This window comes from Battus philenor, unplaced genomic scaffold (genome assembly GCF_028537555.1).
Source record: "Battus philenor isolate CCGP_79_NKW_IND1 unplaced genomic scaffold, ilBatPhil1.0.hap1 SCAF_17, whole genome shotgun sequence".
NCBI lineage: Eukaryota > Metazoa > Arthropoda > Insecta > Lepidoptera > Papilionidae > Battus > Battus philenor.
The window spans coordinates 5228970-5245525 of NW_027181679.1; the positions used below are offsets into that span (position 1 = coordinate 5228970).

General features: G+C 31.8%; 1 protein-coding gene across 3 annotated transcripts; it reads left to right on the forward strand.

The window, feature by feature from the left end:
• Positions 1–9828: 9828 nt before the first annotated feature.
• LOC137919816 (vitellogenic carboxypeptidase-like) lies at positions 9829–16342 on the forward strand. Of its 3 annotated transcripts, none has more exons than XM_068763015.1 (8): positions 9829–9911; positions 10593–10921; positions 11520–11635; positions 12355–12519; positions 13589–13756; positions 14343–14605; positions 15429–15560; positions 16165–16342. In XM_068763015.1, exons 1-8 carry the CDS (start codon positions 9874–9876, stop codon positions 16286–16288), a joined length of 1335 nt encoding a protein of 444 aa, XP_068619116.1. In that variant the 5' UTR covers positions 9829–9873; the 3' UTR covers positions 16289–16342. The 3 variants fall into 3 exon arrangements, with proteins under 3 accessions (XP_068619116.1, XP_068619118.1, XP_068619117.1); XM_068763016.1 differs by having other exon boundaries at positions 9862–9911; positions 10614–10921; XM_068763017.1 differs by lacking the exon at positions 12355–12519.
• Positions 16343–16556: the final 214 nt, after the last annotated feature.

The following is a 16556-nucleotide window of genomic DNA, read 5'->3' on the forward strand; positions in this document are numbered from 1 at the left end:
ACATTACCTAGAGTATTAAACAAGAGTTCCCAACGGTAGAGGTCTATTACTTGCGATCGTAGGTCGCGGGATACAATCGTACACAATTCACACTTTGTGCATTCATTATATAGGATTGACACTGATCATAGACAAGTTTCTACAGGATGGTCAACAGCATCCTTTGCATACCATAATACCACACTGCGAATGTCTGATTATGGTTTATCCCCCCACAGATGTCTTTGGAGGAGGCTGTTTCCATGCAGTGGACGTCTAAAAGACGACGTGGAATATTGTAGTAATTAATACAGTCGTTTAAAAAAAGACCCTGTACTATCCTAATGTACAGCGCTATTTTAAATACGGGTCACTTCGACGAAGTAGTAAAATTTAATTGAAAAACTCCCACCAATTTTTCACTCATTATTTTCTTTCTTTCGAAAATGTTACAGACCATTATCATTTACGCGGGCCAATGCGCTTTGACTTCATATACCTCTCGATTTATCGCGGTTTATGGACAGTAGTCCAGTTAAATAAAAATAGCGAGCTTTTGTTGGTTTTCGAATGTTATATAAGTAGTGTTAACCTTATGTATACATTCCTGCCCATCCGGGTTTGATTCGGCGATTGATCTCTTTCTCTGAATGGATATTATTCGTAAAAAATAAATAACTTATTAAGAATTTGTTATAATAATCACTATAAACAGTAACTGCCATCATACCATCTTCAATGACAATCTACGTACTAATTTTCAACTTGTAATTACCGATTTACTCATGGGGTAAATATTTTCAAACTCAAAATATCCTTATTCCATTACGCAAATGCGTCTTAAAACTTCCGCTTGAAGTATGATTGTCCCGTTACGTTTGCAATATAATACAAACAGAGGTAATTATGCTTTTTATCTTCAACAACATATTGCTATAAAAATTTTAAATACAAAATTTAAAAATATTTTTAATCAAGTAGATATTTATATACGTTTTTGAATCATTTATTATTTTACATTATAATTAGTAAGTTAACACTGGCTCGGAACGCTAATATATTGAGAAGAGCTGACTAGAAACTCAACACTTTCTCTTTTAAATTATATTAATCAATTTTTAATGTGTTCATTTATCAAACATGTAAATGAGTCAATATACCAAAATCCACACATTTCGATTAATTAAAAACGCTCGAATGCTATAATAAGATTCATTTAAAGATATACTTTTAATATTAGACTTAAAATAAAGAAAAGTAAGATCTAAGATATCTTGTGAAACTATTACATATGCGTAAACTCAGAACCGAAGGATTTGTTAACTTAACAATAAGTCAATTGAAAGATTTAGTTTTACTTTTGTAATGACTTGTCACTGTTTCCTTATTGGTATTAACAGATTTCTCAGGTTTGCGGGGAATAAGTGTAGATGGCGCTATGACTGCATTTCTGGTAGAAATACTCGATAGCTCCCTCTGAAGTCGCTACATACTAATTTAACAACCATATTGGCGAGCCACGGAGCTCTTAGATCGCTTGGACAAACGCTTCGTGGAGTGACCTCGCTTAAGAGCCCACAAAAGGCGTCCTCGGCTTGGGTTCTCAGAAACATTTTTTTGTGTCTGAGTAGTATTTTGTTATGAAATACTAAACCCTTAATCTAATTTTTTTTTTCATGTTAAAAAGGTTCTATTTTTAACACTTCAACTACAAACGTTAATAGGATTAGGCTATCGACTTACAATATCATGCTGTTGTCGAATAATATAACAAAATTACCTGTAATCTTATACGTAAATTAATCATTTTTAGTTTCTTTATATTAATCTTACATAAAAATTAATCTTTATTTCTTTTAGTCACGCCATAACTTGAGAAATGCTTCATTAATTTCATGAATATTTTTTATTACAAGTTTTATAAAATTTTGTTAAAGATTCATTAAATTATATTACAAATTCCTGACACGGTAGTCATTTAGGGTCTGTATCGTCAATCTCAAGAATTCATTTTTTATAGACAAATAAATGGCGCCTGTTCTAGTTTCGGTAAATCACATAACATCTACTTACGCACCACAAAATAGAACTAGCAAGGTTATGTATTAAATATCATTACGATAAACACTATGTCGTTTAATTTATTGCTTTTTTTTTAATTTATTATAGTTTTTATTAATTGTCTATAGAAGGATACTTATTGTCTTAAGACGACAATATTTAGACAACTACAATAACGTATGCATAATATGTTTAAGATGGATACAATCATTTTACATTAGAAACTAGAAGTGATGTAAATTAAACATTAATTAATCAATTTATCAATATTCATTGCCAATATATTATTAATTTAATTTGATATTCACATGAACAATTGTGAATATCAATCTATTTCACATGTCAGTAATCTATGTCATGGACCTTAGTACAATCATTCAGGTTTACGATAAAATTTTAATAATTAAAAGATACAGACAACATGTCTGTATTTTTTTATTAGACATAAATATTTACATGCATTTTACGTGAGATATCACTACCTTGTGGGGACTCTTTGGCCTAGTCACTCCGCCGTCCACCTAAGCGACGTAAGTGCTCAGGGGCGGAAAGCAAGACAATAGCCTCCCAATTCGATCAAGTAGTAGTAAGTAGCAGCTTGAGCCGATGATCATCTAGGAGCATTCGCATCGGTACCTTCAAAGAAACTATGGTAGGCTAACTAACTATACTAGGCTATGTGCCCTCGGTCCCCTGCCACTTCGATCCCACATTTATTTGCACTTCGTCACACATTTATTTGCAAATGCCACTTAGGCAACTGTGAAAGCCTGGTCCTAAAAAATACTAATGTAATTTTTTATATATCTGTTATACATATATTTATGTTAATGCTATAAATAAACTTGACGAATTTTAAAAATTTATATTAAACACATACGTAATTATGCTCTAAACTTTCCTGGAAACCCCAATCGATTCCAAAACTCGATGAAGACAGTATAAATAATACGTGGAAAAAAACATTATTAAATTACAATTATTGCAACATAAAAAGTTGAGATATAATATTTATATACTTTAGTTTTGCGAGAGCGCTTTTTATATCGGATTGTCACCGTACTCCTATTGACACTACAAATAAATCATATCAATAAGCAAAGGAATGCTTATATTTATATATTTTTGTAGGGCAAGTAGTATATAGGTGATTTTAAGTATAAAAGCGTTAGATGCATGAATGTATAGCTCTTTTACTGTTAATTAATGAATGGTATATCCTGTCCAAAAATAATAGTTTTTGAAATAATTAATAACGAGAGTAAAAAAAATCGTTTCTAATATTCTGATTACTACGTATAAAATTAATTATTGTCAACTATTTGTTTCTGCAGACTACAAGAAATTTCAACAGCATATATTATATATTATAACATATTAAGTCTATTTATTGTTTCCATATTAACTGAAATTGTGGAATTTTACTGTTATAATGAATACTTTATTGTAATAGTGTATTTATATAATATACATATGGTGTTGTTCTCAAGGTAAGAGCAATGAAATTCAATAATAATTAAACATTAATTAAAATTGACTTTAATACCGCGCAGCTATGTATGGTAAAAACTTGTTTATTACAACTTGTGAACCCTATTAAGTCCAAGAATCAATAAATGTTGCTTATAAATACATATCATGCTTTAATAGAGGAACTCAATGATCTATATGCAAAATCGCCCTGTCTGTCTTTTCAGCCCATGGACACCCACTGCACGATCTTCCCCGATGATCGCCAGGATGATGGGATTGCGCTGCCTGTATCCAGCGACTTCCCAAGACCTTAACAACAAAAAAAAAATCTAAATTTTTGTAATATAATACATATACCAGTCAATCAGTCTCTGTAATAGCTTACTCTGAATCTCTACCAAGGTGCGTTTGGGACGGTAATATGGGTTGTTAGTTAGACTTATGGAGTGTCCAGGCACTTTCCGAAAGTACAACCAAACGTCTAGAGGAGTTTGAAATTCAACTTCAAGAAACGTTTATTAAAAATTAAACTCATATGCATTGTGTAAATAATATAAAACAAATTTAAAAGTTCCGGAAAACTATAGAAACACACTCGCAAATTATCAAGAGTACTCAAACTTTTTTTAATATAAGCAATAGGTTATTACATAACCTTCAATGAGCAGTGGTAGCTCAGCGGTAAAGGATTGGGACTCGCGATCGTGGGTTCGTTTCCCGGGATACAATTTCATAAAAATCATTTTGTGCATTAATTTTGAATGCCACTGCTCAGAAACCAGTTATCAAAGATGGGCAGCACCGTCTTCAGCTTACCATATTATGACGCAGCGATCGCCAAGCGTGGCGATTACAGCACATCCCCCATAGATAACTTTGGGGGAGGCCTATGGGTTGAAACAACGACCTTCAAAACTTCCCTTAGTTTTTCCAAGAGGCAGCATGACAGTTTTTAAATATATATTCTTGTTATGATAAGGTGGATTAATGACTGACTAATGACATAGTATTGCAGGAAGTTAATAAGAGAAAGAAGAACTTCAATAAATCCTGACAGAGAAATATCATTATCTCCGTTGATAATGAAGATGATATTTCACAATTTACAATAGGTAACGGCACTATAAGTAGAAAAACATACTTTGAATACCAAAAGCATCGCGCAACAAATCAACACGTTGCAAAGACATTGACATATTTAAGTTTAAAATATATAAAACCTAAAACAAGTTTCAATAATTAACATTACATAGATTTCTGTTTTTCCTTAACAAGGAAAAAATTGAGGTGACATCTAATACGATATAAATTTACAATAATTATTGAGTTTCAAAATGTTAACAGGCTTCGACATGTATACGAGGAAAATTGCTTAAATAACGTCTTATATATAAAATGAGTTGTTGCCTCAACATCGCAGTTGCAAATTAGCTTCGACCCGCGACGTTCTGTATAATTGAACATACAAAATTCAAAATGTACATTAAACTGGCGTTGTGTATATTTCTCATCGTTGGTGTTGAATGGAGCATCTCACATCCCGTGAAAAATGTTCAAGCTTCAAGTGCTACAAGAACAAATCCGAGGCCTGTTTTGCCAGATGACGAGGAATTGGGTCTGGATAACAGATTTGGAATTAGATCGGGTGCCTGTCCAATCAATTATATTAGAAGTGGTAACATGTGTTTTCCGGCAAACTAAAGTGACTGAAGACGCTAAACATATTTACGTATAATTTAAAAAATAACATTCTAATGTCATAACGTGTTCTTTCGCGTGTACATATTAATGTTATAAATAAACTAGCAGTACGTGTTTGTGATCTGTAGGAGTAATTTTTTATTCAAAACATATCAAGGTTATAAATATGTGATTCCGACTATTTAAAAAGGTATGGAGCTTTTTTAAAAAAAAAACACTTTGATGTCGATTGTATCTATAATTTATATGTAGCAAAACAATTAGCTGCAGAAACCTGTGTACTTAATTTGCAGTTTTAGACTCGATACTTTTATGCAAACCAAGAAGAATGCATGTAAAAAACTTTATTTTATACTAGATCTGTATTAATGAAATAAAATGTTCTGTCAATAATTCTAATTTGTGTTATTTTTCAACAATTTGCCAATTATTTTAATGTAAAATTTTCTTGAATATTTGCCGCTAAAATGTTTCATTTTTAAGGTTATAATTGATCATATATAAGCTATAATAAAGCCGTAAGCGTTTCAATTCTTAAGAACTATTAATTAAGTTAAAGCACAAATAAGGAAACTTAGACTTAACATCTTTACCTCAACAACAGGATACGTTTTATTATAATTATTTCGACTATGACACGTAGCAAATCTTTTACTTATAATTAATGAGTATCATTGTCATCGTCGTTACAATCCCAGGACATCCATCGCTGGACATACACCTCCCTCCAAGTATTCCCAACAAGACTAGAAGGAAGCGGCTTAGCGTCTTCTAACGAAATCATCTGTCCAGTTTGTGGGTGAATGTCCTACGCTGCTCATAACGGTTGCAATAAATTAATATAATATATTTGTCATAATCAAATTAAAATGAAATATTTTCGTAATAAAAAAAAACTTTATTTCTTTATAATTACCATTTACTAAAAGTTGGACCATGAAAAAAAAAGACAATAATCGCATATTATTAAAGATCAACATAACAAAGTATTGAAAACGGAATTCCTTAATATTTTTATGGGACAAGTGATCTTAAAACCAGAATACTGAACGAGTATCGGTTGTGAGTCACTGTATTCTAAGAAATGTAACATTTCGTTAAGTTCTTGAGTTCATTTTATAAAGCTTTCTATAAACAATTTAAAAACATTGACCTTATTCGTGAACGATTCGAGGAAAGTCAAATAATTTTTTTTAATTTGAATTGATAATAATGTCTACTTAGTAATTTATTTCGTAACTTACTTAGTGTATCTATTATTGTTTATATTCCGTTGGGTATTAATTGTCAACTGCGAGGGACAACCGAATAAATAAATATTAATTTTCTTTAATAAACAGCGTTTTCGAAGTTCTTTGACATTATACTCACTGGACTTCAATGAATGTTCCATGAAGACATAATGTTGAATAATTGTCCCAATTACAATTTGTGCCTTTCAAACTGAAAACTACAATAAATAGCTGTTACTATTTTATATAGAAGAAGAGAAAAAAAAGAACTTCCTTCAGACGACTTCAGAACTAAGGTTTCTTAATCGAAAAACACCAAAGTCGCTATCACTCTCATCTTTAATTTCTGATACAATTAGAACAGTGCTGTAGAAACCGCTGTACCATGCCTTATTTATTAATTTATATATTTACACTTCACTGTACACCATAGATATAAACCTAAAAAAAGAAACATCGCTCGAGGCAATCTGTACTAGACAATCTTTGGATAGAGATGAGAGACATGAAGGAGAAGTCACTTTAGCCTTATTATGCGCTCGGCAAGGAGGGAGGAGGTATCGGTCGCTTTGTTTCGTTAGACTTCCGTCAACGCTTACAACAGCATTTATGGATTTTTCTTCGACCTTGCCTCGATAAGGCGCTGGACAACATCACTTTCAGTATAGTACGCTTTAGGGTGGACATTTCTCGGAGGGCAAAGTAACTACATATTAAATTAGATGATCGTATGTGTCATCTAATGTACAAGAAAGAACTTTAACACTATGTACAATTTGTATTTCAAAATCTTAAATATATGGAAGGCGAATAGTTTGTTGTATGGAGAGCGAGATGATGTTTGAGGATCTTACTGTATACAAACCAATTAAAACTTTTTACATATATGAAGTACCACATCTCGTTTTTTGCAATAAATGCACAAGTTGTTAGCTTATCTAATTCATATAAGTGAATTATTGTTGGAGTAATAATAGTTTACAGATACAAACATAACACAATTAGCCTCGTGATAAGCTATCGTTGTAGCCTATATTGTCGTTTCCTCGATAATGAATTAAAATATTGAAATTACATATGAGAACATAAGATGATCATGATCTACAATATGTAAAAATTAATACGCATTAATATAAAAAGAATTAAAGTTATCGACATAGCCCAGCGTATCGGCAAATTGGCAGCGGGAAAACAACATAGCACGCAGAACAGGTGGTCTATGGGGCCTTGAAGTTTTGGAGTGGTAACATTCACCTACGAAAGAGGTCCGCCGCCGACCTCGTTAAGTTAAAGCTGCAGATCGCTTCCTACCAATTTTTTTTTTTTTTAAAAAACTGTGACAAAGGCCAATGTCCAGCAGAAGGTGTACTAAAGCTAAAATGATTATAATGATGAATATATAAAAACGCATAATACTTTTTCTTCCAGTTATTTAAACTAAACCGGTTTAAACCTACGCTTTATAATTGCGCTTCGAACCAATTATTTACATCGAACTGGTATCCCTTCGCAGCGGAAAAAGATACAAAATAATAGTAGCCATGTTAAACAATTTTTACATACCTATATAATAGTTTGTTCCAAGTTTCATCGCCATTTTAATTTAATTTTATAAACGAATGACTTATTTAAGTAAATAGACTACAAAAAAAGAAAACATTGTTTTTGTTTCGTTCTTTGAAAACAGAACGGGATGTACCATTTTTATATTTAAATTTAGGTTGTTTATTTTTTATTGCTCTACTCTTCCTTCTTATAACAAAAAATTATAAAATGATCGCACTGTTTGAAACGCAACACAAAATTATCTTCATCGTCATCATTTCAGCTGTAAGCCGTCCACAGCCGGTGATAAGCCTTCCCGATAGAATTTCAACAGTATCGGTTAGAAGCAGCCTGCATCGACCGTCAAGTTTATATCAAATTGCATTCTTAAATATAAAACTTAATACGCTATTAATACAGAGGTGTTACTATTAATTTTTACTTTTTGAGGTTAAATTACCTAATCTAAAGACAGTTGATCTTATTAAAATTTTATATTCTGCGTATAAATTCGTCGTGGCAGATAGTCAAAATCAAATTGATCTATTTGCGTTACGTCAAACTTTCATATGCAGCAGTGTTCTGTCTGACATAATTGTATATTAATCGTTCACGTGATGATAATTAAGAATTATATTTAACATTATATAATGTCAATCAGAGTTTAATGCGGTTAGTCCTATTTATTACATATTAATTTACTGCCAACCACAGATGATTAATATTTATAAACATATGCTGTTTGTGGTCTGATTGAACTCTGTATTTGAAATACTATCAATTTGTTTTTAATGACAGACCATCTATTACTCCAAAAATTTGAGTTTTATAAAGAATATTAATTAAGTTATTTTATTGACCTATCCAAACACAAATGGTATGACTTTTAGATAATTAGTCAACCTAAACTATATGAAATTTTGGCTCTGCAATAAAATGTTCCATCACATAATATTATGCATCATAGAGGCCACATGATTCGTTAATATGGTTTGTTTGAACAGAACATAACCATTCAGAGTGACATAAAGAACTATTAAACTTACCGATCAACTCAAGGATCTATACTTTAAGAACCCATCGATAAAGCTAAGCTAGAAATTTCTCATATGAATCTGAAAAAAGTAGATCCGTAGACGAAATGAACCGACAGCCCAACGGATATTAGCAAGTTCAAGTGGCAATGAATAAGCTTCATAGCACGCGGAACAGATGGCTATTGAACCCTAAGGTTCTGGAGTGAAGACAATGAACCAGCAAGCGCAGCATAGGACATCAATCCACAAGGTAGATAGGTGACAATGTGAAAGTTATCGAAAGATACTCACTTTAAACTGGTTCCGTGTCTGAAATGATGACGATAAACCTTACTACAGACATGACACTTATCACCAACATGCTCTTCCTATTAAAGAAATTTATTGCCTCAAAATATAGTGATATTAATATCATTAATAGTATGTCCTGATGGTGGTCCTGAATTAGCTTTCTAGAAGATAGTAACCAAATTTTATTTTAAAGTCCAATTCTTAAGACTTTTCCGTTATTACACATGATCGTCGGCGGCGGTGGTATTTACTTGTGATCTGTTTGTTCGTTTGCCTCCTATGTAAACAAAACTTTAAATTATCTGGAAATCGTAATTTTCTTTTTGCACGTATATCAAAAAAAATATTAAAAGATTTTCAACTTTATATTTATATTCTAAATTATAACATTTGCCTAACAATTAATTGGTGTAAAGCAGTAACAACGCAACAATAGCTCCAGCTTTTGTTAACAATAGCGTGAACTAATACTTTTTATTAATATTTTCTCGCTATTATCTAAATTGCGTTACCACGCCGATTTGGGTAATATTCAGTTTCTTAGTATTCGCAAAATGATTATTGTTATAGCAGCTGGTGTTATCTTTCATATGTGAGTATTGTATAGGTTATTGATATTATATTACCTCCTGAAAAATTAATGCCTTTTATTATTTACTAGCTTATCTGATGATCGTTGTCCTGTTTAAGCTAGAAACAATCAATTTAATACTGTATTTTGATGCACAACATAGTTAGTTCCATTTTTTGATGAGTAAATAAATAATTTCGAAAATTTTCAAACAAGGGAACAGGCGACACACAATTGGCAAAGCAAAAAACATGAATTTTCAAGATTGATGCCACAAACACTCAACTACAGCCTTTACGAGTAATAAATCGACATTTCAAATGCAAGCCGTACTGAAAATTCTATTTTCTGTAAGAATCTTGTATAAAGAATACAGAAACTAATAAAAAATGAATGTAATGGCTAAAGTTGATATTAAACTGTGGCGTGATGAACGGAAATACAGATTGATTTTAATGTATATAGAATTAAAATTAAATATACGAAAACGGAGTATAAACATCCATGTCGCTTAAAACTGGTTCTATAAGAAATTTTTGGGGCAATGTCCTACAGTGGACGTCTTACGGTTGAAATGATGATAATGATAATGAAAAAGATTATGAGTACAAATCCAACTGAGTAATTATATAGGTGAAAAAAGGTAACTACTTCTTATCCACTGTACATGATTTTTTTCTCTTTATATTCACACATTCACAGTATGAGTCCCATCGATTCCAGCGGCATATTAAAAAGCCATGAAAATATTCCTCTCATTCTTACGCCCTACATCGAAAGAGGGGAAACAGAAATAGCTAGAGCTTTATCGAGAAACGATCCCATGGTATTAAAAAATATTAAAAGCTATTCAGGATTTATTAACGTCAACGAAACTGAAAGCTGGAACCTTTTCTTCTGGTATTTTCCTAATAAAAAAAAATCAGCTGATCAAACGCCTTGGATAATATGGCTACAGGGTGGTCCGGGGATGTCTTCTCTTTATGGACTGTTCAAAGAAATTGGCCCCTTACAGATTATTAATGGAAAAGGTAAATAATCAAATTGCATACTTGTGTATAATTACTTATTGATTTTCAACGTACACTATACATGAACATGATATTGTGTATGATCAATGAAACTTATCAAATTATTTTATTTTTGTATACTGATTAAATAATTATTTTCTTTTTGTTTTGGTACATTTGCGTAGTTATCTATTTTACAAAATAAGTAAATTGTAATGTTATTGGTCCTTTTCTTACTTAGGATGGACTTCCGCAAAATAACGCCTGAATCCATTAGATAAATTGTAATTTTTTCCTACAGTAGTAATTTTATATTAATTTTTTTGTTCGCGTACTGCACCAATAATTGTGTCAATGTTATTTGTATGATTAAATTCAATAAGCCATTGAACTATCACGAAACTCTGAACAAATTTTCTACATACTACAATCTTTACTTAAAGGATTCTTATAAACATTATTAGTGTATGAAAAGATATGAATGTATATTTATTTGTCGTTACATGAGCAGTAATAATTTAAATATTTTAACACCAAATGTGAAACCATAATTTAAAACAACATTTTCTCAATAATGTTAGTTGGTTGGTTATTATAAGCAAAATTTAAACATTTACAGTTGAAAAAATGTCAATCACTTGGGCAACTGACTACTCTCTATTGTTCATTGATAATCCTGCCGGTTCAGGTTTTAGCTTCTCGGAACGTAAGCGGTATCCAACTACCGAAGACGAGGTATGTATTTGTGTAACCTAATAAAGTGTTCTACCTACGAATATGCTAATAGCAAATAGCTTATAACTAATAGCTTTTAAATTGTATTACAAACATAACGAAATCTTAAGCAAATTTAAATGTTATGATTTGTTTTGAGTATTTATTATAATAATAAAAAATATTTTACGTATTTAAATAATATTTTTTAATTAATATTTTTTAACTTTAAATCATTCACTGCTAGACATAGACCACCGCATAGATTTGCAAAACTACATTGGAATCGGCCAACTTCTTCTGACGATATTAACTAGGCCGTTGTTCCAAAACCATAGTTACAGATTAAAAACGCGTTCATATTACCGTGAATTGGTGCGACAAAATTACATTGCTAAATACATTGGCGGAAATAATACCATAAAGGTTTACAATAATCACGCGGCGTATCATTTGGCACACCGTTTGTTAAGGCGACGTTTGTCAAAGCGCAGTGTTCGTTACAGCGCAGCGGCGCTTTTCAGGGCAAAGTCGCATGGTTCAAGAGGTGACTTCGCTTAGTGTGCCGACATTCGGGACTAAAGGATAACAATTGCGTGATAGATCTTTAACTTTTAGTGTAATAGTTACAATAATATTTATGCACTTTTCGTTACTTAAGCGGACATACGACATGTAAATACTCTCTTTTGTGAAATTGTGTTAAAATAGATATTTGATAGACATTTTCAACATTCAAGATCGGTGAAAGTCTCCTCAATTTTATCAAGCAATTCATCGAAGTGTTCCCAGAAGTAAAAGAAGCGCCTTTATTTATCGCCGGCGAAGAATACGGAGCAAAGTTTGCGACTGGATTGGCATATTACATTCACCATTACAACATCTCAAATCAGCTTAAATTAAAAGTAAATTATTATTACATAAGAATAACATAAGATTTAACCATGTCACATGTAACATGTTTCTATAGTATCTTAAAGTTATGTATTCAATTCTCTTAATTTTTTTAATTTACTCTCTATCAGTACATACTCATCACCAACATCATCACCATCATATCAGCTGATAGACGCCCCTTGCAGGCATAGGCCTTCCCCTAAAATCGCCATAATGATCGGTGTTGCGCTGCCGCATCAAGCGACTTAACCCTTATCGGTCGCAAGTCACCTCTGACGTGACAACGGTAGTTCTCTACAGCGATCGTATGGCACGTGTGAGGTGACAAGTTGGATCATGTTGAAACTTGCTGCCTATTGAATGCGCATACTACTGTCTTTTCACTTTATCATTATCAACAAAGCATTTACCTTATGCAACATATCAATTTTTTTTTTGGTATTTTAATTTTTTTTTTAATAAAAAATTAATTTTATTACTTTTAATAGTATCTTCAACATCAGATATTGAGGGGAGATTAGATGGGAAACTACATATCTCGCAACCTGATGGTACAGGAAAACATAACGACTACTTAGCATGTTCTAATCATAAGTAGCCTGGAGGAAGGAAAAAAAAACCACTATATATTATGAAACGTGAAAAAGAAAACCATTCCTTCATGTTGGAGATTGTTTCAAAAATACAAATAAATAATATAAATAAATGTGTCACTCCTTCAGAAAATAAATATTTTTTTAAGAAAATTGTTAAATTGAAATGAATAATAAAAAAACACCTTTTTTCATATTTATTAAAAATAACTACAACCTGGTGAGAATTAAGCATACGAAACGTGGCGTCCGATAAGAGTTAACTATTTCGTCGGTCCACCCTGTACTATACTCTCATTCTATCTATCCTCTCTTGTTGTAATAAGATCCTTATTAACTCGAATATTCAAAGCCTTATTTATGGTAATAACTTGTCTCGTTTCCAATTCCCACTACTTGATCGGCACATGAAATGTCTATGTCATGTCATGTTCATTTACTTTTATTTATATTTATTATCTGTTATGAAATCATGTTCTTGAAGGGTTTAATAATAGGCGACGGATGGATCGACCCACCTAATTTACTACATTACTCTAAATGGGCATTGCAAGTTGGCCTCATTGATTATGAACAAGCTGAAAGAATTGAAGAAGCAGAGAACATGGCGCGGAAGTTTTGGGAAGAGAAAAACATTTATCACTATGCAGGAGTAAGTAAAAGCAACTAATCATAAATATTTAACAAAATAACGATAAAAAGTAAAATAATATGTTTTCATTGAAAGCTACATACACCAGCCAGTGCTAATGATATATGTAAAAGAACAATTTATTTCTATTGAATCTGTGATATGCCGTATTCTTGTATTAATAATTTGTTATCTGTGACTTGGTGTCAAGGTCCAAGAAATAAAAATAAATGTTATTGTACAATAACATAGAAGTAACAGATGAAAATTTTGTTATTATGTAAGAAACCCAGTAACACACATTGAATCAGATAATGAATATATTGATTATAATAAGGACATAATTGTTTCAACTTTTTAATGTGAAAAAGTAGGCAAATGTAAACGCGTCCAAAGATTTCATTAAAATTGTTCACAACCACTTCAATCGTTTGTCGCTTTCACTTTTATTTGGGCGTTCGAAGGAACCTTACCTTAACTCTACGTGTCAAAAACAGTAACAAAACTTTGACACGTTATTTTTAACTAAAAACTATAGTTGTGTTATATTTACTCTACTAGATAAAAAAAGCACGAGTGATTTTTAACGGGCTTATAATGTTTTCAGAAAGCTAAAATGGCGTACAACATACTCAAATCGTTTGCACCATTCGATGATTTAAATTACCTAAAGGATGATACAGATAATAGAATACACGAAATAAGTAATTTCCTCAATCAAGAAAAAATTAAAAAGATGTTGCATGTCGGTGACATTACATTTAATTTCATTGATTTTGCTTCACAAAATAAGTTGTACGAAGATATTTACCTTTCCGTCAGGCCTTGGCTTGAAGAACTTTTAGAGCACTATGGAGTTTTATGCTACAGGTAACATTAGCTGTTAATAATTTTTTCCAGTTCCTCCGAATACGTATCATCATTATTATTTTCACCAGAGCATGTTCACTGTACGACGTAGTTCTCCCCTTTTATTTTTAAGAAAGCCAGTTGGAAGCGGCCTGTTTCTTTTGTCTTCGGATGGCCTTAACAGGGTCGTTTACGCGCTGTGTGGGTGGATGTTCTACGCTGCGTTTTTCCTGTCAATGATGGCCATTCTAGGAACTACCATTTCAACCTGTCAAACCGTTACACTATGTCAGCTCAAATAACTATAGTAAAAAAAAACTTGAGGATTAAAGTTTTTGTCATTTTATTTCTCTCGGCACAAATGTTTGCACCAATTACAGCGTCACTGGGTTTGATGTAACCAAGTGCTCACTTATCCCAGATCTCCTCATAGTCACCAAGCTCGAAAGCTCCCTGAGAAACTTTCGTTCGGGTTGTTACCTAATTATTTCTCTTGATTTAGAATGCAGCTAAGCTTCGAGTTAGTTAAGGAGTTACTGAATGGGCCCAGATAGTGAACCTCAGGATCCCTGCAGTCGTTATGTAACGGCCTGAAACAAGTTTCACGAGGAACCCCCAAGCTAAATATTGCAAACTAGAGTGTAGCTAAGTGCCTTCTTTCTTTCTGCCAATAACAAAACATTGAAGATCCAAACCAAAAAAAAAATGATGCAAGAATGACCAAACAATTTGTAAATTTTACACGCTTATACTATGACACCATAAAAATAACCCGTATTTAACACTGACATTATTTTTTGCTATTGTTTTAATTTAATTAAATGTTTAATTATTTTTATCACAGCGGTCAATTGGACATGGTTATGGCATATGCGCTGTTAGTTGAATCTTACAGAAGCCTTGAGTGGTCTGGGCGTGAAGAATATTTGAAAGCACATAGAGCGCCTATGTTTGGACCTAACCACATAATTAACGGGTGAGACTTAACCTATTTTAATACATGTAATACAAATTCAACTTGTATTTGTAAATATTAATATCATCGTACTACATTTGTTTTTAATTGCCAGATTCAGTGTGATTTTTTTTGTAGAGACGAAAGTATTCCAGTAAATTTAGGCGATTAATGAAGACATCATTTTTTAATGATAACTAATACGTTTGATTGTAACAAAAAATGTTGTGCGAAACACATTGGCGTTTGTCAACTTTGTTTGAGAAGTCCCTTTATACCAGGAATTTGACAACCCTTTAAATACTTAAAACAGAATATTGTATCGCTTAGGTATTCCTGTTACATGGCTGATTTTTCAACAATTAATTGTAATATGTATGCCAAAGAGGAAAAAAATGCTTTTTCTTGCTATTTTAATATTTAATATTTCTAAAACAATAGTTTTTTTGTATATTAAGTAGCAGCGATATATTCACCCTTTTAAAGTTTTTACATCTATAATTAATCATTTAGTAAACACTTAGATGGGCTATTGTAAAATAGACCAGTGCATGAAAATAAAATAACTATTTGAACTACAATCATTTAACTCAAATTTATTTAATTTAAATCTGTTTTGCCTCAGGTATGTAAAAACTGCTGGAAATTTTATGGAGGCTATGGTACGCGGTGCAGGACAACACGTTCCAGAGGATAATCCAAAGGCAGCTAAACAGACTATAGACCTATTCATAAATAAGTTTATATGATATTTGTGTATTGTTATTCCTAAATATTTATAAAAAATAAACTAATGAATTATGTTCGAATATTTCAATTTTAATGTTTTTTTCCAGAAAATATTAATGTGGCCATGGAACACAAACGCACAGTACTGTCATTGCCCCATCAATAAAATAAAACGCAATTTATTTAAAAGTATATGATTTACTGATTTTTAAGATTTTTGAATTTATTTAAATTCACAATATCATTATTATTTTAAATAGATTTTTCTGCCTCTTCAACCATTTTAAA